The following is a 26,070-nucleotide window of genomic DNA, read 5'->3' as shown; positions in this document are numbered from 1 at the left end:
GAGAGTTGTGACGCATTGAGTCATGAAACTGTTTCGAGCACCATAGCGCTAGTGTCCCATCTCGTAGCCCCACACGCACCATGAGATACCACCTGCAACATCTTTCGCACATAATCCTGTTACCCCTGGCCTTCTTGTTATACTTACGGTACAATAAATTTTCACGTCAAAATAACAACCTTTACCCTTAAAAGAACACGCGCAGCTTTTCTCGTCCTTTTTGTTTTCGCCACCGTTCAGCTTGAGCAAGGTATGTAGAATCTTTGTTTGATCTGAAAAAAAAACGAAAAATATGACTAATGAGTCTAGGACCAGGCCGCAATGAAAATCGCAGCTACCACAGTATAGTGCTCCGTTGCGGCAGCGAGGGCGGTGACAGTGAAGGCCGCTCTGGTACACTCGGCCCGCCCCCTCCTTTCCTTAATTACCAGCTCAGGTGTCAGTTGCCGCTGCACCGTCGTTTCCTACCCTTAGTTGATGGTGAGTGAATGTCTGAAATGCTTTCCAGTCCCAGGCAGTGGTGGTAGAGGGCGTGGCGGTGTGCAGTGGTGTGACAAGCGGTGGTTAGTGTGGTGACCATTGCATTGTTTGTGTCCTGTGCCAGGTGACCACCACTGGAGGTTCCAGTCTCTATCACCACACATCAAGGTACTCGCTTCCAGGTGGCACACACGTACACACCACTCAGGCCCGCAGATGACAGACAAGGGGAAGGTTTGGTATATTATTTATTATTATTATGAGTCTTGTTTGCACTGTATGATAACTGGCTATTGTTTACATGAAGTTGTGTATGTGTGTAATTAGGTCCATTAAACCGTTATGGTTTGTGGCAGAAGTTATTCTTTAAGCAGTATAACTGATTGTTAGATTGAAATATATATTTTCAGTCTGTATTTCAAATAATTTTCATCGTATTTTATCTACTTTTAACTGTCAGTAGTGGTCTCTATTGGTGTTTTTCGAAAGTGTTTTCATGATTTCAGTGATTAGTTAACATGGATTCAGCATCATCAATTGGAAAAAAAAATCTTAATGAGAACATGACTAATCATCTCTGTGGCTCTTAAAAATAGCCATCATGAGAGAACTAAGAGTTTAAGAATATGGACCTCAGACATCGTGTTCAAGGCCAGGATAATTCTTGAGGAGTAAGGACTTGAAACCAACTTTGTCTGTGTAGTTATATATATATATATATATATATATATATATATATATATATATATATATATATATATATATATATATATATATATATAAATTTTTTTCTTACCTTTTAATAATTAATGATCATATGTAGCCCCACCCACAGTCCAGCCCTGCTATATTTTTTGGTGTACATGCTTATTTTTACTGTTTCTTCAGCCTGTACAGATGCCCTCTCATGGCTACAGCAATGTGAGGATATAGTTAGGCTTTTACAGCTTCATAATATCTCAATTTAGGTAAGACTTTTTAGATAGGATCTGATGCATTTTGTATGATCGTGACAGTTTGGTTGCAAAACTATAACTGTTCCAAGATGTCCTCAACTTATCTCATTAAGCTTCTAAGAATATGCAGATATCAAAACTGGGAAAGCTAAATGCAGTCAATGCAGAAGAAATTAACACATTCTGCAAAACCTGACCCTTTAGTACTAAGTTAATTTGGCAAATTCTTCATTCCTTAACAAATGTCAAATTTAAAAGACAACTGATAATAAAGGCTACCATTGCTAGTGGAAGGATGTAAGATTTATCTTTCCCTTCATGTTTCCTGTTTTCTCTCTAGACTTGCGGCTGACCCAAGCACTGCAGCAACTTTCTTCACATTATAAGTGGCTGTCCTTGATTCCAAATATTCTGGAATAGTCAGTGCTGAATTGTTAATCAGTCATAGCTCATCAGTATTTTTTATGTTTAGCTTGGTGGAATTAATTTTGTAGCGCAAGAAAACAAATTTCTCATGTCTGCAGTTTATTGGGATGCACTTTACTGCATGAAAAAAATCTAAGTTTAGCAAGATTCAAGTAATATCAAGAGTAAGAAAGGGGAGCACACCTTAACCTTGCATCCTCCCTCAAGTTCTGGGTGGTGGTTACTGTGAGTTGCCTTTTGAAGTCGACACATGCAAGGTTGTTGGGTTTTTTTTTTTTTGCCATATAACCTTGAAATCCAGAAAATGAAACTATTACTATAGCCTTGGAATTTGTAGATTGTGTTGATTTCTTTCCTGCTGACCATATAGCTGCCATGTAACAGTCTTCCAGCTTCAAATTAACAATCTCACTAAGTTCCCAACAGCTGCAAATTAAGTTTCACTAAGTTCCCATTAGCTGCAAATTAAGTCTTGCTAAGTTCCCAATAACTACAAATTAACAGTCTTGCTAAGTTCCCAGCAGTAAGCAAAGATGTTGATGATTAATTAGAAGCTTACGTAGATTGCAGTACACTTTGCTGTTTAGCTGACTGATGCTTAGTTGATTACTATTCATGGTGGTGTTGCTAGTCCATGGATGGACTGCAAATGCTTGAAAGGATGCTATAAACCTTCCTTTGTGGCTCCATGACTACACAAATTCATGGACAGTGAGATCATAAATACTGGTGGGGCAGTGTGCACTTTCACAGGCAGGCACTTACACTTGTTGGGAAATCATTGCTGCAGAACTTGGAATTGATCTATTTTATTGTTTGTAATGTATTGTAGAAACTTGCAATGCTACATAGGTAAATTTTCCTTCTCCAGAATTCAGTATTTGTGTTGAGATGGGGGATCACTAAAACTCAGTGGATAATGTTATGAGAAATGAGTCGACCGATTGATTCTCCAACTGGCCTGACTGAATTTGGTCCACTAACACCAGATGAAAAACCACAAGGATATGGATTCTCTTTATCTAAGTTGTTCCAAAGAGCAGTTCGAGGTGAGAAATGTTTTTTGTTTTAAATTTGTCTGTAAATATAGTCCATGCTAAAACATTAATACTAGTTATCTTATTTTAGAAGTTCTCATTATTTTGATCTTTTCCAGCTAAAAGTATAATTTCCTCAGTGTGGTGTACAGTCAAAAGCAAAATTTATGTCAAGGTTTTGTCTGAATATGAAATGTAATTCTAGAAACATTATGAGAACCAGAACACATTTACAAACTATTGATTGATCAGCAAGCCTGAATCCCTCAAACTACTGTTCAGATGAGGGTTCAAAGCTTCATATCTGCTGCTGATGAGATAATGGCTAAAGCAAACCAAGGAACTATTTGATTCTTATTGGATAGAGGGCTGCTTCACCTGTGGACTTCTCCAGTATTCTGTATTCATATTAGAAAGTCTTACAATTCAGCAAATATATTGAAACCCATATGTGCTTCAAACATTGCTTAAAAGAGTGGAGTGGTTTCAAAACACATTGAATATATCAAAGAATGACATACTTGCAAGGATACAAATTATTATGATGTGTGAATTGTGGTGAGTATTGAAGCCTGTATGGCAGTGCTACCAACTGCTTGTATGACACAGCAGACAGCACTGTAAGGTTAGCCCAGATGTTTTAACCAAAATTCATGACAACTTTTGTTTTTGACTGTTTATACTGTGTTGAGGCACTTTTGAATGGCATTCGCTTATGATTATGTATGGTGTGTTCAATTGAATGTGTGCACTGCACTAAAACTGCTGAGTTCTAGACCAGTTTGCATACACAGGGAAGTGTTATAGTAAAGGTAAGGTTGCACTTAACAAAATAAAAGGAGGACTGCGTGGCAGCAATAATTCAAATAAAATACAAACTACAGCAGGGAGATGTGGTGTCTGCTTACTTGTATGCAATTCTGTTAAATTTATGGTAAATTAGAGGCCAATTGTATTTCATATTGTTCTAATACAAAATTTTAGCACAGTATTCAGCACTGTAATGAAACCATATATTTGGGGGATTCATTATGTACCTTTCCTTGTCTTCCTACATTTCTGTCAAAAAGAAAACTTGCATTTAGCTTTTCAGCACAAATGGTTGAGAGAGGTGGTGTTGCATGTATGGATATTAGTGAACAGTAGATGTGTACCATTGCTCCTTTCATGGCTCTGCTTTGTTCTCTTCTCAGTTGTTTCTTTTTTTTCACACAACTAGTATTATCTATGTTTTTTTTTTTTTTTTTTCAAGTTTACTCCTTTATTTTATTTATTTTTTTTATGTTTGATACTGAACAGTTGTATTTTCTCTATCCTTTTTTTATTCTCTTCATCCTTCTCCAGTTTTCTTACTGCTGCCTTTGCAGTTTTGGCTTTTCTTGTATAATAAGCTTCTTAAGCATTCTGCTGTCCATGTAGAAGAATTTTCACAATGTGAATGTCTGGTGAATGTCTGGTAAGAAAGGGAAGCTGAGAGCAACTTGTAAGGAGAGATAGTTGAGAGATATTTTTTTTTTTTATCATAATGGAGCATTGCACAGTCATATTCACCTTGTCATACTATTCTTGAATGATTGGAGATTTCATGCCAAAAAAGACATTTCAAAATTTATGACATTTTCAAATTATATATATATATATATATATATATATATATATATATATATATATATATATATATATATATATATATATATATATATATATATATATATATATATATATATATATATATATATATATATATATATATATATATATATATATTTTATTTATTTATTTATTTATTTATTTATTTATTTATTTATTAAAGTCTTATCAGCAATCAGATCAGATATAGGAAAGAGGATGGATCTGTTATGCTGCAGTAGGAATAGGTCAGTTCTATTGCTGGTTCCTGGTACTGAAAAGATTCGGGTGACTTGTGCAGCTGATCCTCATACAGTGAGGTTGGTTAGGATTGGTGTTCACTTGCTAAAGGCTTGGAAGTCAAGATGTAAGGGAATGCATCTTTGACTGGGTGTCTTGTCTCAGTTACCCCTCTTTTCAAGGGCTTAATATTCTGTATACACAGATGTATATCACATGAATATTTGGACAGTATCATGTGGAGAGGCATAGCTCGGACACATTGCTGACAGATATATAACTCCCTAAGTACACATAATTAGTTTAATGGTGACAGATGGAGTAATTTGTTGAGAACATGTGATATGATTTATGATTAAATCCCATTTGAAAAATTACAGAATACAGGTAAGGTTGTTTTATGTCACCAAAAAGTCAATATATTTAAGGATGAAGTAGTTAAGAGGCAAGAAAGAAAGCAAGGTGGAGATAAGAAAACATTTTTGTGGATTGGAAAGGTAGGGTTTGAATTTCTGATAGAAAGGGAGCTGCAGGAAGCAAGTGGAAGTCCTTCAGTTCAGGCATACCTTGATGACTTTGGAAGAATAGGCATCAGAACAAATATAGATTACATGTACTTTTGCAAGGTAATGGGATGTTTTTTACTTTGATTGTAGTGGTACTTACTACTCAACCAAAATTTGGTGTGCCTTATCATTATCATATACGATTCCCGAACAAGAAAAAAATCTTCACCACTTTTGTCTGCTTTACCATCACGAAAAAGTAGAATCTGTCTTAAGGAGAATAGAGTGTTATTTTTATTGAGTTTGATGTGTGGGAATTGTATTGCACTAATGCATTAACTGTGTGAGATTTTCCCTCATGCTTTTAACTTCTACATGTCTTTGTTATAGTTGTTGCTCAGTATTATACTTTAAAAAAAATTTGTAGTCTATCAAAGCAGTTTTGCTTGTGTTGCCATTAACAGTGTAAGCCAATATGGATGTGTTGCTCAGAGTCAACCTTGGAGGAAAACTGCTGTGCTGTGACTTAACTCCTTGTCTTGTGCAATGTATCTGAGAAATGTTACATGCAAAATACAGGAGGATCAGGGACACCATCCAAATCTAGCAGTCCCTCAGAACAGCAGAAGCAGACTCACCATGATCAGTCCAGGAACAGGAGTGGATCTGACCAGCTGTCTCTGCAATGTTCAGATAATCACAGTGATGGAGGGCCAAGTTGGCTAGAAAAGGTATTGAGTCATCATTAATTGGCATTGTTCCCTTCAGTAACTGTTCCTGTGATCATGAAGCTTGTGTGTTTTGTCTTCTATACGAGCTTAGTTACCCATTTCAAGTTGCCAAAATAGGTTTTATTCCTTATCCGTAAAAAAAAAAAAACAAGAACAACTTGCATTAACTGCTAGAGTAATTTGAGCTTTTTATGGTATTAGGAGTAATATCTTGCTTCAAATTTCTAATTCAGAATCTGGTTGTAAATTCTGTTGTCAATAATTTACTTGATTGTTTTTAGAATTTACATGCATTAAAATGCTCACATGCCATTTCTAGGATGTGAGTGAGGCAAGTCATATGAGAGATGCATCTGCTTCCTCCCAAGAGTCCTCTCTTGGTAGCAAGTCTGGTGCAGCAGCCTCGTCTCACCATGACCGAACACTCCCTAATGTACTCACCAGGATAAGAAACATTCTGGACAACCGTGGATCTGTGAGTAGTTCTGTAGCTCATGTCTTTTTGAGTGTGTGGAATCCAGAGTTGAGCAGGTACCAACCACAGTTCACACTTAATAGCATTTGGGAGTGACTTAAAGCCTGACTAGAGTACCTTGACAGCATTTTGGCATACCTTGTGAGATGTGTTATGCATAATCTATGGGCCATAAAAATTACTTAGTTGATGCTAGGAAATCTTGGTGCTAATTTTTTTGTATTATCTGTTGCACTATGAAGTTAAATCTAGATTTATATTATGATATATGTACATATGCATGGAATCATTTAGTACAATCTTTGTTGGTCCTGTTGAATTGTTTGACTAAAAGATTTTACTCGTTTCTTGTGACTGTGTATTGAAAACTAAAGCAATATGGCATTTCCTCATAATATGGGAAAAAAACAATAACCTGATTGTAAATTGAACATGGTCTTTGTTTGTTTTCTTCATTGGAGTAGACATATTTTTAAAAATTTCAGACTCCACAACAGTATAAGGACTCAGACTTCAAGCAGTACTGGCTGCCAGACAGTGTGAGTCGGGAATGCTACGAGTGCGAGGAAAAGTTCACTACATTTCGTAGAAGGCACCACTGTAGAGTGTGTGGCCAGATATTCTGTTCAAGATGTTGTAATAGCATGATACCAGGGAAAATCATTGGATATACTGGTAAGTGATTAGTTAGCTTATTACATAAATATTACAGTATATTTAATTATATTTGGAAGCTGTGATTTAGTATGTCTGTATATTTTTGCCAATAACTTAGTGTACATTATCAACTCCTCACTTTTATATAACATACAATGTTCACTATCAATTCTCCATTTCTCCATAACACACAATGTGTACACTTTCAATCCCAGATTTCTCCATCTATGATTGTATTTTTGTTTTGTTTTCTGATGATGCCTTATTATGTTAGATCAGGCACTGGTCCCTCTTCTCCTTTATTCAAACTTTGTGTATAAAGGTTTCTTTATTTAGAGTACCATGTTACCTTAATATCTTATTTAGTTTTATTTTGGAAATTGGCTTTTAATTTCTTCTGAGGATTTTCATGCCATATTTACATCTCAAAATATAAAGTTTTGTTTCAGATGTAAATTTTATGCCCCACAGGTGAATTGCGAGTGTGCACCTACTGCTGTAAAGTAGTTCTGTCTTACCTTCAATCCAGCAACTTGGCTGCTGATGTACTCGCAGACCTCCGGTCTCTTCAGGAGGAGCTCTTGCCTCCTCTGCTCAGCCAGTTTTCAGGTGCAGGTATTCATGAATCAGCATTATACACCTCTTCTGCTTTAAACACACCTTTAACTACACCAAGAGGACATCATCGAAGGAGGCATTCTCTTGGATTCCAGGAAGAAAAATATGTTGGAAGAACCAGGTATGTTAGTGCATTCCTTAATTATGTTATTAATTTGTAATGACTGAATTCTACTTTTTTCTTGTGCACAGGTAGAAGCAAGATTGAGAATAGTGAAATACCATTTTAACAAAAGAAATATTACAGGAAAAGTAACTCAGAAATGATGATGCTCAAAGTTAAAGCTTTCTTTCATTGTTGAACACAAAAATATTGGCTACTTTTAACAAATAATGAATGTAAGAAAAATACATGGTGTGATGGTATAATTGCAGCATGCACTTGGGTAGAGAAATTATTTTAATTCACAAGTTTGGTATTATAAGTACTTGATTATGTATCTACAATATGAAAGATTTTGTATGTGGAATAACCCTTACACTAAGCAGCAGCAAAGTTCATGTTTCCAAATATAGCTGAGATAAACTTAACCAGGATGGAAAAGATTTAATGTGACAGCAAATCATCTAGTGTTCTTGGTAATATTTGGCCATAACCTTATGAATGTAATTCTACAACCATTATAAAGCAGCTTTGGCTGTCTTGTGTTATTGCCTATAATGGAGTAATGACAAATACCACTATTCTGTAAATTGTTTCTGAAAAAAAGTCCATATCTGTGAGGAGCAAATGAAATTGCTGCTCACCATTTAGTGCCTTTGTTATTATGACTTTACAGCATTTGCATTCCTCATCAGGACTGTAAGTATCTGTTCATGTGAAAGAAATATTGTTTGTGATACCTACAACCAAGGAATAAAAATATGTAAAAGAAACAATTGTGACCGCAATACATATGTGATGTGAGATTAGAAAATACAGCAGTCTAAATCCACAGAATTATTTAGCAAAACCATGTGCCTTGAGACTCTTAGTCAGGTATCCAATTAAGAGAATCTTGCTGTGTGGAAAATTATTTCAACTACTCTTTACCTATAAAAATTGACATTAAGTTCACTAATCATAAACATTATAAATCAAAGCAATGATGTGGAATCATACTTTAACACACTATAAAAAAAAATGCACTTTAAAGAAACACAAGTGTTGCATCGTGTGATGTAGTTGTTTGGGGTTCTGGCAGAGGCTTACTGCAACACTTCACTCCTTGCCCTTCAACTCTATCTCTTGCATTTGCCTCCCTCTCATGTCCTTATCTATACTGTTATCTTTATTCTCCTTGAATTGAAACTTGTTATATTCACCACCTTTATCTTTGGTGAGGGTCAACAAGTATATGAAGTGGCTACCTTCTCTGGCAGTCACAAGAATTGCAGACGATTTTGCCTAGAAAGTTCTGTTGCTCTATATTTCTGTCAGTGATAATCAGCTATGGTGGTGACATAATAATTGGTATATGGTTGGTATTTATTTATTTATTTATTTATTTATTATTTATTTATTTATTTTTTGTTTTGTTTTATGAACTGGAAGATGCTAGGTACTGCACTTCCTCTTTTTTGCTGTGTTTGGTGGGTGGCCATACTTGGTCCATCCAATAAACTTGTTTACCAGCAAAACAGAGGAAATATTGTATTGCATATTTCAAAGTAGCACATACAATGTTCATGTTCAGGGAGTAGGTGTATTATTGTGTTGTGAGAGTGCTAACAAAATTCTAATTCAGTATGAATGTAGTTTAGTAGTGCTAATATAATTTCATCTTATTTGTATGATTGTCTTATGACAGTGCTAACATTATTTCAGCATCTGTTGTGGCAGTGCTAACAGCATTTTAGCTTGTCTGTATGACTCTGTTATGGCAGTGCAAATAACATTTCAGCATATCTTCTCACCAGCTGATTGGTAATAAGATATTAATTTGTTGATGTCTTTCAAGGAAATTTACTTGGAAGCTGTGGTTTGTATATTTTGTCTCTTGATCATATATATATATTGACTGTGACTTATATTAAACTAGAGATTCTGCTATATACCGCAGAAATAAGGCAAGCAACTGTACAGCATCTCCAAGAAGTGTTCAGATGGGAAACATGAGGCACTCAGATTATTATACTGTGCATCTCTGTGTGATGTGCCAAAATGAATTTAGAAATAGGGAGAAATTACTTTATATTGATAGCTTATTGCCTTTCTAGCAAGCTGTGCAGGTTTTCATAATTTTTAAAATTGATTTATTATTATTTTTTTATTTTATTTATCTTTTTTTATTTTTTCACTCTTTCTTACCAGAACTGACACCATATACTTTCCTTTGACTTTGCATCCAGATGTAATGTGAATAGGAATCATGCCTAATGCTGTACACATACTGCCACTGTAATTTTTCATAAAGGTATGCTTCTGTAACTTATATTCAGGTATGCCAGTGGAGAATTGCAAGCTTTTGGAGTTCACCGTGATAGTGGCCAGATTACTGCTGAACGGCAGTTGCTGCTCCAAGACTCCCACCAGCTGCACTCTCTGTGGTCACAGATGACAGCAGCAACAGGGGGACTACCACTTGGCTCACACAGACACAGACTCAAGTCCTTCAATAACTGTTTTGTTGGAAGGGATCTTGTGCGCTGGCTACTTGTTAATGACAAAGCCTCAAGCCAGTAAGCTGATCTTGTCTTTTCATATGCAAATGTGTCATTTTATAATGTATTGTATTATAAAGCTCAGTTGTGATGAGCTGAAGGTCAGGATTTTAAGTACCATGATATGATTTTACTAATTTTTTGTAACATACCTGTATGTATTATTGTAGGATGGTAACTGGAAGAATTTTTAATGCAAATTATTCACATTTTCAGAGCTTCAGCAGTAGCAATAGGACAAGCCCTGTTAGAAGCAGGATATATCTTGTGCATCTCACAGCTGGAACAAGTGTTTGTTGATGACTATGTATTGTACCGTCCTTTACGTCAGGGCAGTGGAGATCAGGAAAGGGTTGTCCAAGAGGACTCAGTTTCTTCACAAGAAGTTGGACAAGAGCCCCTGTGGGTGAAGCAGATCCCTTGTGTCACTGAAGATCCTGGTAAGAACTTTGATAAAGTCAGGTACATCTGTTTACTGTACTTCCTCACATTTCCTGTATAGATTTACTTTTTTCATGTCTTATTAATTTTTTTATGCAACTCAGAATGTATGTTGACTCAGCTTAGAATGTTTGATGCTCCATCAAAACAATTTTATTGTTAATGATTAATATTGATTCAGTACAATTTTAAATGTAGGAATTTAAAAAAATAATTTCAATTATATTGTATTCTGTTTACCTAAACTCTGTTTTTGAGAACTCCATAGTAGGATTCCACAAGGCAGCAAGCAACTATCTCACAAGACAATAGATGTTATAAGAGTTACCCTAAGTTCAAAAGATCTGTTGCGGTTATATTAGCAGCAATTGAGATGCTAATATAGTGCCAGTTAATGGCAAAAGGTAAAATCACCTTTATTTAATTAAGAAAAGCTTGAAAAGTAAGACAACTTGCTATACAGATTTTGTAGTTGCTATCTAGTTGTTAGAAACATTATGTTCCATGAGAAGTTTACTACATTTTGTATATTTTCTATTTTTGGTTTTGTTCAGGAACCCAGTGTGCCTGAAGTGCTTTATTACAATTTGTACACAAAACTTCCTCAGAGTGTCCTAGTGAGTCTATTGGTGGACCATCTGTATACCAGGAGCCAGGACACACCGTAGAGACTCCAACCTCCATCACATCATCCACATCCAATTATTGTTTGGACTTCAACCTGCAGGATCATGTTGTATCCATAAGAAAGCCACAGAACACAACCAGGTGAATTGCAGCTCTTTTATTTTAAAATGTTTCATAATTATTTTATCCATAATATAACTTTATTTTAACAGGTGTCACAATAATGTTCAAGCTCATAATCTTTCCTTCAGGAAGGTATAGTCCTACCAGTTCTTTGTACCTGCCAAACATTTTTGGTTCATGACACATTGAAAATGAAAACTGACACTCCTTTGATGACAAGTTAAATGTTTATTGTTTTGTTTTTTTTCTCTCTCTCTCTTTCTTTTTAGCAGACACAGTAGCATGGGAAGTGACAAGGTAGACAGCAAGACATCTCCAGAAGCTAACTCAGCACCTTACTCAACCACAGTGTCTGCTGCGCTCAGTGCCAGTGCTCAGCTTAGTCAACCAGGAGATGTCCTGGGAACACCTGCTGCTGTGATGGCTGAAGTTTTACAGGTGAATGATATGGACATTTTAGCAGTTAGTGATTTGATCATGAGAATGAGAAGTTCCACATTTTAATGCTTTACTTAAGGTAACATGGAAGAAACTGACAAAGCTGAAAATGTGGAAGCTGTGTAAATTAATATTTATGGGTTAGGTAATTAATGCATGTCACAGAGGCTGTCTCTAGCAGTAACCTCATTGTTAACCTGCATCCTCATCATTTCAGGAAGCTCCATACATGCTTCCTTGTTTACCTAACCAAGCCTTGTCTAATGTGTTAAAGCTGTAGGATATAATTTGAGGTTCTGGGACACCTTGGGGAATATATTGCCCAATGAAATTTTTTATTTGCTGTATTATCCACACCCTGATGTTGATGTGTCTTCCCCACTTCCGTTCAGCTACCTGCCTGTCATAACATCTAACAGGCACTACTGAAATTGTTGGTCTCATTTGAAGAGTTGAAGGGGACTAGGTGATTCGGTCTATTAATTTAGCAATTTGCCCAATCACAGTTCATTGAATTAAGACATGGCTTTATTTTTAATCTAATAATGCTAGCTGGAAATCAAATGTGACTGTGTATAGAGCAGCTAGTATAAAATGAAAATAGATGCTTCATTTTGTCTTCTTTTGTGACTTTATAGGCACTACGAGACAATGATGGAGCCCAACTTCAAACAGGATTGGGAAACCAGGAGAAAAATAATGTCACACAGGATATAGAAGATGCCTTGATCAAACAGAGGCTCAGGTCAGTCTAAACATGCTCTTCTTTTTTAACATTTGTTTGTGCTGTTATTGTTACTGCAGGTATAATCACCCCATTGATGGGAATAATTTTCTAATTAGCATATATTTTTCAAGACTGCAAAAGACTAAATTTATGAAAGACATTTTCATATAAACATATGCAAGTGTGTCATTTCAAAATAACTATGGTCTTAGTATAGTGTGATTCTTGGTTCAGCTCTCATTGCATATTATTTTGATATTAGGCACTGTGCATCACATTTTTTTTTATGTAGGAGGGGCACCACCCAAGGGCAACAAAACTGTAGTAAAAAAAAAAAGGCCCACTGAGGTGCTGGTCTCTGAACAGAGTTGAAAGTGGTAGTCAAAAATTATGGGATAAGTGTCTTGAAACCTCCCTCTTGAAGCTAGTTATAGGGAGGAGGAAATAGAGAAACTGGCAGGGAGTTCCAGAGTTTATCAGAGAAAGGGATGAATGATTGAGAATACTGGCTAACTCATAGATTAGAGAGGTGGACAGAATAGGCGTGAGAGAAAGAAGAAAGTCTTGTGCAGCAAGGCCATGGAAGGAGGAGAGGCATGCAGTTAAGATCAGAAGAGCAGTTGGCATGAAAGTAGTAGTAGAAGATAGCATGAGATGCGACATTGCAGCGATGAGAAAGAGGCTGAAGACAGTCAGTTAGAGGTCAGTATGAACTCTGGGCTCTTTCCGTAGGAGAATGGCTGGCTGGGTGACCAGCAGATGACCATAGGTGAATAATAACATACACACACACACTTTTCAGACAGAGTTTACAAGATAGAATGAACTTAGAGGACATGAATGGGTGGAAGAACATGTAGACTCCATGGAAGAAATATGTTATAGTCCAAGAAATGAGAAAAATATTGGAAGGTCTTGATGTGAGAAAAGCCTCTGGGCCGGATGGTGTGTCAGATTCGATCCTGAAGGAAAGTAGCAAACAGTTGACTGAGAAGATACATAGTATCATAATGAGCACATTAGCTGAGGGTAAGTCCCAACAGACTGGAAAAGAGCAGTTATTGTTCTAATTCATAAGGGGGTATGTCAGGAAGAAGCATTGAATTGTAGACCAGTGTCCTTGACAAGTGTGCTTACTAAGATTTGTGAAAGAATAATCAAAGATAGGTGGATAAAGCATCTAGAAGACAAGAACAGATTGACTGATAGGCAATTTGGTTTTAGAGAAGGAAGATTTTGCACAACAAATTTGATATGTTTCTACTTGAGGGTGATAGATATAGGATAAGAAAGAGATGGCTGGGCAGATGAAATTTATCTGAATCTATGGAAAGCATTTGATAAGGTACCACATAAGAGACTACTATGGAAGATCAAAAACATTGGAGGTCTAGATGGAGTGATTTTGAAGTGGATGGAGGATTTTTTGAAGGACAGAGAAATGAGAATGGTAATTAGAGAAAATGATCACTGGATTTCCACAAGGGTCAGTACTGGGTCCATTAATGTTTGCAGTATATATGAGTGACATGATGGAAGGAGTGAACAGTTCTGTGAGTTTGTTTGCTGATGATGCTAAGTTACTTAGGAAGGTGGGAAGGAAAGAAGATTGCCGAGCACTACAGCAGGATTTGAACACAATGTGGGAATGGAGATATAGATGGGAAATGGAACTTAACATCAGAAAATGCAGTGTGATGAAACTTGGGAAAAGTAAAAAGAGAATACTAGGCAACTATAAAATGAAAAATGAAGAGATTAAGAAAATGTCATTGGAAAAGAACATGGGAGTGACTGTATTCAGTAATTTATCACCAGAGAAACACATAAATTGGATTATGGGTGAAATTTACAACCTTGTGAGGAACATAAAAGTAGCATTCAAATATCTATACGAGGAAATGATGAAGAAACTAATTGTAACTATGATATGCCCTAGGTTGGAATATACAGCAATAATGTGATCACCAAGTACAAAAATGAATATAAAGAAATTAGAGGGGATTCAGAGGTCAGCAGCAAAGTTGGTTCCAAGTCTTCAAGACTTATCATATGAAGAAGAGAAGTTTGAATCTACAGACGTTAGAACAATAGAGGGAGAGAGGAGACCTGATTGTGGTGTATAGGCTGATGAATGGATTAAAAAAAGTGGACCAGCAGGATTTGATAACATGGGATGTAAGAGATTCAAGAAGACATGGAAAGTAGTTGAAAAAGGCCATCTGTAGAAGGGATATTAAAAAGAACAGCTTTCCTTAAAGAATAGACATGGAATATCTTGGAAATAGATGTGGATCATGCAAGGTCGCTTCATGATTTCAAGGCTAAGTTGGACGATAGTACTTGTAGATACAGAGATGGAACAGCACAAGTGTAGCTCCCCTTCCTGTATAACACAACTAGGTAAATACACACACTTTATTTCATGCAGAATTTTTGCATGCATGTGTTTATTTTCAGTTCTTTATGGGAATCTCATGAGAGAGCACTGTTGTGTCAGCTGTTGGACTCTGGAGGTCTGTCTCCCTCATGGGCTGATGTGATCCTTCCTATTGTCCACACAGTCACCGATATTATCCGTCCAGATGTGAGGAATGACAGTGATGACATGGACATCAGACAGTGAGTCAAGTGTGGTAATAATATGTTGTAATGATCTCATATTAGTATGAATTAAAAGGTATGAGTTTCAGTTGTGAAAAGTTAATGTCAAGTTTCAAACGTGAAAAAAAAAAAAATTTTAATGTGCCTAATCAGATATATATATATATATATATATATATATATATATATATATATATATATATATATATATATATATATATATATATATATATATATATATATATATATATATATATATATATATATATATAATTTTTTTTTTGCCACATGCTTTTGTGTTAGCATCTTGGAATATTTCTAAATTCAAAATTTTCAAGAGTAAAAAAAAAAAAACATGGGTTGTGCATGTACAAATGTGTATTTTTTGACACTTGGTGTCTTAGGGTTTTAAACATCTTAATGTTGAAGGAATTGGTGTATACTGGGGTAGAATAACTGTTACATGATTTTTGATAGGTATGTGCAGTTTAAGAAAGTTCCTGGAGGCAATAGAAGTGACTGTCAGATACTAAATGGAGCTGTGTGCACTAAGAATGTGGCTGACAAGTCTATGGCTGTGAGACTGACAGACCCTCAAATCCTGCTGGTTGCCTCTACCATAGATTACCAGAGGGGCAATGACAACAAGCTGCTCTCCTTTGACAACCTTCTCCTTCAGGTAATTTGTGTTTTGCAGTATCAGATGAATATGTCTGGATGAATAAGCCTTTGTGTTATTATGTTAGAAAAAAAAAATAAATAAATAAATCCTTTTTGGTGTGAATCTGGTTTTGAGGTTTGTTGGTATAATTCAATTAATATGTAATTAATATATAATTAATATGTAATTAATAATGTATCTTGATTCATACTGTATTTTTTTTTAAATTCTTATTTCAGGAAGCAAATTACCTCCAGAATGTTGTGGCAAAAATTGTCTCTTACAAACCAGGTATCATTCTGGTTGAGAAGAGCATTGCATTTCTAGCAAGAAAGTATTTACAGGTAAGATTCTTGTTTTTTGATGATACATATTATATTTTGTTTTTATTTATGATCACTAGCTATATTAACTTTTCTGATAAACTTTTGTTTTTTTTAGAGGTTTGGATCTTAGAAAGATGGCTGAAAATTTTTGGTCTTAAAGATGATTCTGAAATTCTGCAGAATCAGTCATTATAGGGGAAACTTTACATTAGTTAAAGGCTCTTGTGACCTAAAAGAATTTCAGCTGACAGGGGTGGAGCTTTATTGAAGCTAAACAAAATTTACTGGCTGGAGAGAAAGAAAAAAAAAGAAATCCATAAACTTCTAGTGTCTTTCCTTTTAACCAGCCTGTTAATGTTGGAGGAGAACATTTGAAAAGTCAAATCTGTGGTTCCCAAAAGTTCTTGCACTGAATTGGCCCACTGACCAAAGTGAAAATCTTAGGGTAAAAAAAAAAAAAAAATGTGATCAAAAGGCAATTGCAGACAGGAGTGGCATTTCAAAAATTGTAATTCCAAAGGCCCATTGATTTCTTGTAATTTCCCAATAGCCAGCCAATAATGTTGGAAAAAGTTTTCTTTTCTAATGTATTTTTTTGGCTGTCTTTTAAGATATTGACCTAAGAAAAAAAAATATAAAAAAAATTGTTGGGTCCTTTCCAAATTTCCTTGCTATCATTTGATCAGTTTTTAAGTGAAAGGTGGAAAATTTACAGATCTTAAAAGCTCTCATAACATAAAAAATAAATTTAGGTGACATAACCCACTTTCAAAAAATCACTGGAACTTAAAAGTTATTGTCTCAGATTTGTCTTCCAAGTTCATTTACAATTTTTTGGCCCAAAGATTTCTGTTGATTTGAGAACTCAATCTCTCTTCCACAGGCCCATGGTATCACTCTGGTTATGAATGTTAAGCCCTCAGTGATGGAAAGGGTGGCCAGATGCACACAGGCTGAAGTGGTTTCCTCCATTGATGCTCAGTTGACAAGGCCAACGTTAGGAATGTGCCACAACTTCTACCTGCGATCATATCCAATTGGTGGGCCAGGCAGATCAAAAACATTGATGTTCTTCGATGGATGTGCCACTCATCTAGGATGTACAGTGATTCTTCGTGGTGCTTCAAATGCTGAATTAAAACGTGTCAAGAAGATAATGAACTTTATGATATATGCAGCATACAATTGGAAACTTGAACGTGCCTTTTTGAAAGATGAGTTTACCTATATTGCTCCTCTTCCCTCAGAGAGCTTTGATTTAGAGGATCAAGTCTTTGAGGATTGTGATAGTGCTCCAGGAAAGATACAAAGTTTAGGGGAGGATTCTGTTGCCCCAAACAATGATATTGAAATAAATCCTAACTTGGAAGACAATTCTGCATATAACAAGGACTCATGTTTATACCCTCATGTAATGGATATTTCAAAGGATGAGGATGTGGAAAAAAATTTGGAAAATACCTCTTGTGGAGTACCAGTACCAACAGCTGGTGCTTTGGAAAGGGCCAAGGTGTCTCAAACAGTCAGTGATTTCAGTGATCCTTTGCACTCCTACCTTAACTCAGGTGCCTCTCCTCAAGAAAGTCCCCTTGAGCCACCTCAGGGATCATTCTCATTAACAGAACAGCCCCTTGCTAACAGCTTCAGGAAGGCTGTTGATGAGACCATATTATCTTGCTCACCATACCTGCGGTACAGTGTTCCATATTTGGAATCTGAAGTAGGACAGAACTGTTTTCTTCGCAAGTATTTCCAGAAGGATTTATATTTTTCTGTGCAGTTTGAAAAGGATAATCTCATGAGGCGTCCAAAGTTCTCAGAAATGGAACCAAAACATACAGGAAATAGTAATAACATCAAAATTCAAGATTTGCACAATTTTATTAAACTTAAATTAACAAATGGAGTGCAAGATAAAAATTTTCAGGCTGTGCTGGCAGATTTTAGAGCTCGTGGTGGCCAGATGAGAAACATTTGCAGATGTGAAGACACTGCAGGTGACTTTATATATAATGAGTATCTGAACATCTCTGTGGAAAGACCGAGCAATGGTCTTGTAATTGTAGAGGGTCTTCCTTCTGTGACTTCAGGTAAGCTAACACTGTATGTATTCTTTTAGTGTGTTTGATGAAATGTCATTACATATAGGAACTTGCTGTGTACTGATTTTTAAGAGGTCAGTGCATGAGGCTCTCTCCAGCCAAGATTTTTCAGTAATATTAAGTATCTGTGGTTCATAAAATGCTACTAATAACTAATAACTATCTGCTTTACAAAATGAATCCTGCTCTGTCATATAATAATTTATTTCATTTGTATATAATGTGTAGTACAAAAATTTTCTTCCATCTTGGTATATTTGATGCTTATTTCTAAGAACTCCCCCCCAAGGCAATGGTTGTGAAAGGAATTTTCATTTGATTCCTGTCCTTGCATCTCTTCCTTGTATGCACAAATTTCCCTATTCTATTGTTATCCTTTTCTTTCACATATATCAGCACTGTGTTCTCCCACTTCATGGAACCTTTGCATCTACAACACTTGTTTATATTGTTAAATCTCTTTTTCTTCAATAATTTCCATTTGTAAAAACCACCTTTGTGTGCTACCTTTAACTTCATCCACTTTGCATTTTATTCCCCATGTTAACGTGATGCAATAAATCTGTCATACACTCTTTCATTGCTTTCATCATCCATTCTTTGCATACTGAAGGCACATCTCAAGTAACTTATCTCAACTGCTGGAATTCTTAATCTTTGCAATCCACATCCAAGTCTCGCTTGCTTATGTTATTTTTTATTTATTTATTTATTTATTATTATTTTTTTTTTTTTATCATACACTTTAGAAATTCAACCACTTTTCCTCCTTAAACAGCCCTCCCTCTTCTCATCTCTTTCATCCTTTTATGCTTGTTCATGTTCAAGCCAGGATGCATAAGTTCATGTACATACCTCCATGGATAAAAGAGATGTGGATGCTATGAGTTTATGTTGTGGTTTTCTTGCTATGCAGGTCAGAATGCTGAAGGAGGAAGCAGCAATGTCAGTAAGGCAAATAGCAACAGTTTGTGGAGTGGACAGAGTGCTCTGATGCTTACTGCAAATGGTCGTGTGGATGCCCTTCATCCTTTTAATCACCAGCGGCTCTCACTTCTCTTCAGCAGCTATTCCCAGTTGCCTGAATCGGGATCTCCTCCAGCCTTTTGTGTTAATCCTTGGTGAGTCCATTGTTTATGATATTAAAGAGTTTTGTCATAGCATGGGAACAGGGTAACAGTAAATTCAACTCCTCTCCTCTAACTGACTGTCTTCAACCTCTCTCTCACCACTGCAATGTTGCATATCTAGCCATCTTCTACTGCTATTTTCATGCTAACTGGTCTTCTGATCTTGCTAACTGCATGCCTTCCCTCCTTCCGCGGCCTCGCTGCACAAGACTTTCTTCTTTCTCTCACCCCTATTCTGTCCACCTCTCTAACGCAAGAGTTAACCAGTATTCTCAGTCATTCATCCCTTTCTCTGGTAAACTCTGGAACTCCCTGCCTGCTTCTGTACTTCCACCTTCCTATGACTTGAATTCCTTCAAGAGGGAGGTTTCAAGACACTTATTCATCAATTTTTGACCACTGCTTTGACCCTTTTATGGGACTGGCATTTCAGTGGGCATTTTTTTTATTAGATTTTTGTTGCCCTTGGCCAGTGTCCTTCCTACATAAAAAAAGAAAACAAAAATAATAAGGCCTAGAGGCCAAGATGAATTTTCATTTTGTTTTGATGGCCTCGTGTATCTCTTGTATCCCTCACAATAAAGTCTTTGATGTCCAGCTTCTCAAGCCATTTGCTTACTCTATACACTGAAATTAAGTCGTCTTGCTATCTCCTCTGTTAAAGAGTCACTATAGCAAGGGTCTCCAATCTCTCTTAATATGGCAGCTTTCTCAGGCTTAATGGTATTTTAGTTGCTGTTCACCACAATCTATTCAAGTTGGTCATGTTCTTAGTTTTTGGTGACTACACCTCTGCTGAATAGTCTACTCTTGCTGTGTGTGTATGTGTTTGTGTGTCTTTGTGTTTGGAGACTGTGACATTTTGCAGAGAATATAATTACAGTAGGGTACGAGGTAACACAGTCGTTATAATATGCAACAGAAATAATGCACTGAAATCTTTAGAAATATTTAATCGGAATAATGAACCCAAACTGGCATAACGAACTCACAACTCAGTTGAGCACTGGAATTTTAATAAATATTTAATCGGAATAGTGATCCAAAACTGGCAAGATGAACTTGCCATTAGTGCAAGCACTGAAATTTTAATCAAAAATTTAATTTGAATAACAAACTAAAACTCGCAAGACTAACTCACCAGCTGTGCGAGCTGCTGCTCTTCTGTCCACTACCTGTCCCTCCCTTTTTTCCTTTCCTTTCCCTTCTTTTGTCTTGTCTCAAACCTCCCTCCTTGTCACCTCCCCTCATTATCTGTCAGAGATAAGGGACTAGAGAGTGATACCTCACTCTCCCTCTCTCTCTCCCCCTCATTCATTTTATGTCATTTTTGCTTCATCTTTTCTCACTCTTTCTCACTCTTGTATAAGTAATTCCATTTTCATTCTCAGTCAGTCTCATTCTATTTAGCAATCCTTAGGGTTGTTCTTACTTTCACACACACACACACACACACACACACACACACACACACACAGAGAGAGAGAGAGAGAGAGTTCTCTGGAAAAGGTCAAGAGGAAGAGAGAGAGAGAGAGAGAGAGAGAGAGAGAGAGAGAGAGAGAGAGAGAGAGAGAGAGAGAGAGAGAGAGAGAGAGATGGCTCTGACTTATTGGGGTTTATTGTATGTATACACGTGACATTGATAGTAGGTAAATATGACCGATACTTGTCAAGGCAGCATGAGACTCTGGGTGATAATGCGCAAAACTCAGGATGGTAAGAATTTAGGACTAGGCTGTGAAACTCAGGAGGTTATTGCATATATTTGTTGTGTTACCTCAAATGCACTAGTGCAACTGTGCTCATTTTGATTTTGTTTTTTTAATTGTGAAATTTTTTCATATTTTCTGGTTCCCTGGAACCAATTAATTTTTTTCCCATAGGTTCTTCAATTGCCATAATGCACATTTGCTATAAAAATGATTAGATCAAATGATATTAGATCAAATTATGTTCATTGTCATTTTTCCTACTGTATTGTAATTTTTCAGCCAGGTCATGCATTTCTGTATTTAAAGGAGAACAAACCACATAAGAAAAAAATAATTTAGATTTATATCTTAGTTTCATTTTATATATTTCTGACTTAGGTTTAAATTGAGCCAGTAATACTTACCTCAGTATGGGAAATCGGATAACTGAGTATTTCAAGCGAGATTTTCTTACTTTTATTAATTTAAGTTTTTTGATGATTTCCTTGTTGATTTTTTTCCCTTCAGGGTGCTGACAATGGACTTCTATGGAAGGAATGATATACCTCTTGGTGCCTTCCTGGAACGCTACTGCTTCAGCCCAACGTACACCTGCCCCTCAGGCCAGTGCTCGGTGCCTGTGCTAGATCACATCCGCAAGTTTGTGCATGACACCGGCTGTGTGGATGTGGTGTTGCGAAACCTTGACACTGACCTGGATGTGGCCAATACTGGCTCAATCCTTGTATGGAGCTGGTGTAAAGTCTGTAGACAGGTAGGGATTATCATTTTCAGTTTGATTCAAATCTGAATTTGTATGCATCATCAGTACAAATGTTAGTAACTATGGATACAAATATATTTCATTGTTACTAATTGATGATATAGCTTAGGTAGAGTGTAAAAAATATTGTGATTTTAGGGAGTCATAGCTTCATAGAAAGGAAAATGGTGGTAATTGTTAGTTATGATAGTGGAAGGAGAGATGGAAGAAGTTAGACAAATGTTACATCCTCACCCTGGCAGTTCTACATTTTAAGATCATACATAAAAAGAGGGTTACATCAATATAGGCACTGTAAATCTTAAAATGAAGAAACCTAGGAAACAGTGCCTTGCCACTCACTGCATAATTACAGGATCATTAAACTAATGAACTCTTGAGGCAGTACAAGTGTGATTTGGGGAAGCTGCATTCATTACACTAAAACAAAAATATGACAAATACTGGTAATGTTTGCATGCCTATCTCTCCCGGCCAAAATAACATCAAAACATGTAGAAGAGAATGACTGGACAGGAGAACCAACATTCCTCTCTGCTTCTTTCATGTGTTGTGGGAATATGAAACTTCTCAGAGTTGTTTTTTTAACAGTCATTGTTATTGTTCTATTTCAGTATGAAAATATGGTTTGAATCCACCTGTCTTTGCTTGGATACATTATAATGAAGGCTAAGCTCTTGATTGCTGTGGATAACTCAAAATGTATTTCCTTTTACCAGGTGACTCCGGTTCAGCCAATGTCACTGGAGACCTGGTCCTTGTCCTTTGCCAAGTACCTGGAGCTGCGTTTCTATGGTGGTAGCTTTACAAGGCGAGGAAATCCTGGTTGCTGCCACTCATTGCACCATGACCACTATCAGTACTTCGGTTACAAGAACCATGTTGCAGTATTCAAGTAATCAGCCTTTGCTTTTCCATACTGAAGTACTCACAATAGGATTTCAGCCAAATTTTCTTAATTTTTATTATGTGATACTTCATTTGTTGCTTGATTTTCTAAAATTATGACAGGGATAATTTATAGAGCAATGCTCATGTTCTCTGGAATTGAATAACTTTATAAAGTCAGAGATAATAGGATTTATGGACTTGAATTAAGTGGTCTTGGTTAAGGATGCAGTACCTGTTAAAGTAAACTTTTGAAAGACCAAGTTGAGTTCTTGTGTTACCAGCATTTGTCTGCTGGTCACCCAGCCAGTCATTCTCCTACAGAAGGAGCTCAGACCTCATAGTGATTGATCTTTGGATAGGATAAGAGGAGTAATCATTTATGTAGTTGCAGTTGGTATGCCATGGGAAAGAAAAGCACTTAACAGTACAATTTCCTAACTCTCATCTGTAAAATACATTTTCATATGAATGAGGACTTGCTGGTATTACAGAATGACTGTCATACACCCTCTCAAGGTGATGTTATCCAATCCACAAGCTACCTAAAGGCATCAGTACCTCCTTGTGTGTCTTTGAGTCATGCCACACTACTCTATTTTTTCTTCTCCCACAGGCCACATCAAGACCTCAGTACCTTCTTTTGTGTCTTTGTCATGCCACATTGCTCCACATTTTTTTTTTTTATCTTGTTTGATTTACTCTCAATTATTGTGCAGATTTCATGTTCTATTTATTTTAGAAGATTTGAAATTTCTGCAGCATTGGAAAACTCCATGATAAATAAGTAACATGCTATTTACTTACCACTCAAGATCTTAAAAGCTGTAGGTTTTACTATAAGTAGACCAAATATTTTGATCTAAGACTGTTATCACAAGTATGGACATTTTACTATAAGTAGACCAAATATGTAGATCTAAGACTGTTATCACTTATTTATTTGTATGCATTCATGAGGTGTATTCAAAAAGTATCCAACCTGTAGCCAAAAAACAAGCAGTATTAAAAACTCACAATTTTTATTTAGTCTCCTTCAAAGTCTTTGCCTTTGAAGTCTACACACTTCTACTGCTGCTGGAAACATTTCTGGAAGTCACTTTTTGGGATGCTGTAGAGATGTGCTGTCAAATTCTGCATAATGTCATGTGTTGACTGAAGTCTCCCTTGAGTGTATTTTTGAGTTAGGAATAACCAAAAGTCACATGGAGCCAAGTCTTCGGAATAGGAAACCTGATGAACAAGTGATATGTTATGCTTGATGAGGAATGCTTTGATGACATGGGCAGAATGAGTGGGTGTGTTGTCATGGTGGAGTTGCCAGTTCTTTGCTGGACACAGGTCAGGTTGTTTTTGGTGCACAATTACACAAAGCCAGCAAAGAACCCCCAGATAGTATTCTTTGTTAATTGTCTGACCTTGTGGTGCATATTCATGATGCACAATACCTCTGTAGTCAAAAAGCAGGTCATCAGTTTAATATTGTTGGGCTTCTGTCATGCTTTCTTTGGTCGTGGTGAGGATGGATACTTCCATTAGGGTGACTGCAATTTTATTTCAGAGTCTTAGCCGTACACCCATGTCTCATTGCCAGTGATGATAGTGATCATGAAGTTTTGATCTTGGCTAGCACACTCCAGCATATCCTGGGAGATTTCCTGTTTTCTTTCTGCTGGTCAGACAGCAGCTTTGGTACGAATTTGGCTGACACCCTCTTCAAGAACAAATCTTCTGGTATAATTAACTGAAGAACTGATCCATGGCCGATTCCAACTTTGGCAACAATTTTCTCAATAGTCACATGATGGTCTTCATAGACTATTCCTCAAACCTTTGCAATCATTTTGTTGTTTCTGCTAGTTGATGGTCTGCCACAATGTGGCTCTTTGTCCTTAGAGGTGCAGCTATGAACCAATTGCACCACTCCTTTATTTGTGTTTTTCCCATAGCATCATCTCCAAAGGCCTTCTGAATCTTCTCGATAGTCTGAGCTTGCATACCGCCAAGTTTTTGGCAGAATTTGATACAGTTTACTCAGTTCACTTGGTCATCTTGATTCAAAAACAAAAATGGCATAGCACACTCCAAATGTCTGTACTCAACTTGTCACTGCGGGCAACTATTGCCATCTACAGACAAAAATTTTTGCGCATGCTCAGTAAAGACATGGCCACCTAATACTCATGCGGATTTTGCTCACAAATTATTACATTGTGCTAACAAATTCAAGGTCAGATACTTTTTTACTACACCTTGTATTTGTTTATTATTCATTCATTTTTTGATTGATATGAATAGTGATGAAGAGGGAAATACCATACCTGTATATATTATTTTTTGCACATTACACTGTGACAATTGATTGTTATCATGGATGATAACACTTGTGATATTTGGCAAATATGAGTGTTGTTGCTAATTTTGCATTATATAGCCTGATTTGGATAATCTCTTAACACTTCTAATGTTTTCAGGTATAATGCCATAATACTACGAGAAATTGCTCTCCCTCCATCCAAAATTAAGCTTTGCAATCCACCCATTAGTCAGGCCTCCATTGTAGAACTCATCAAGGGAGTGGCAGTGCAGGTGAGTTAGTATTTAATAGTAATTTGTAGAGCAGTAGAATCTTTTGGTACAAAATGTGAATGATATTTATTTTTCACAGGTGCTTGGACTAGACAATTCCTTTGAATTAAATACATTTTTGAGTTATATGAAATGTGATAGTTGATTTTATTGTTGAAAAGATAATGGTGTAAGTGAAGTATTTTCTTTTCCCAGGGCTACTCAGTTTTTTCTACAATTCTTGAGAAAGTGACAACTCTAATATCAGAATGTGGCAGCCGTTGGCAGCCTCTCATAATAGAAATCAGTGAGCACCAGAACAGTCAACGCAGCAAATTCAGAGAAAACATTGAAAGCATTCAGGTAATATTACCAGTATTTAATAAAACACTTAGTTGTGTGATGATTGTTTTGTATAAGTATGTAGTGCAAAGTTGATAGAGCTTATAGACCTGAGAAGCATGTTGAGAATTTGAGGACCAACAGTTTTCATGTTACATTGGTAGATTAGGATCTTGAACATTTCATAATTAACTTAAAGCATATAATGAAACTTTGTTAA

General features: G+C 36.3%; 1 protein-coding gene across 11 annotated transcripts in view; it reads left to right on the top strand.

Annotated features, from left to right (window-relative positions):
* The first annotated feature begins 328 nt into the window (after positions 1-328).
* Positions 329-26,070, top strand: part of LOC135110986 (1-phosphatidylinositol 3-phosphate 5-kinase-like) — a 52,172-nt gene continuing 26,430 nt past the window's right edge. For 4 of the 11 annotated variants that reach the window (XM_064023801.1, XM_064023797.1, XM_064023800.1 and 1 more), the window contains exons 1-20: positions 329-480; positions 2,734-2,911; positions 5,854-6,005; positions 6,325-6,480; positions 6,966-7,155; positions 7,609-7,876; positions 10,177-10,416; positions 10,615-10,838; positions 11,448-11,607; positions 11,859-12,027; positions 12,666-12,772; positions 15,215-15,376; positions 15,836-16,037; positions 16,259-16,363; positions 17,229-18,435; positions 19,364-19,568; positions 21,797-22,043; positions 22,772-22,947; positions 25,415-25,529; positions 25,725-25,871. In XM_064023801.1, coding sequence (XP_063879871.1) covers positions 2,794-2,911; positions 5,854-6,005; positions 6,325-6,480; positions 6,966-7,155; positions 7,609-7,876; positions 10,177-10,416; positions 10,615-10,838; positions 11,448-11,607; positions 11,859-12,027; positions 12,666-12,772; positions 15,215-15,376; positions 15,836-16,037; positions 16,259-16,363; positions 17,229-18,435; positions 19,364-19,568; positions 21,797-22,043; positions 22,772-22,947; positions 25,415-25,529; positions 25,725-25,871 — 4,350 coding nt within the window. In that variant the 5' untranslated portion in view covers positions 329-480; positions 2,734-2,793. The other 7 variants (XM_064023798.1, XM_064023794.1, XM_064023795.1 and 4 more) reach the window with 7 other exon arrangements.

Source organism: Scylla paramamosain, chromosome 21 (genome assembly GCF_035594125.1).
Source record: "Scylla paramamosain isolate STU-SP2022 chromosome 21, ASM3559412v1, whole genome shotgun sequence".
NCBI lineage: Eukaryota > Metazoa > Arthropoda > Malacostraca > Decapoda > Portunidae > Scylla > Scylla paramamosain.
Note: the sequence above shows the minus strand (reverse complement) of the source record. Positions and strands in the feature narration are given on the sequence as shown.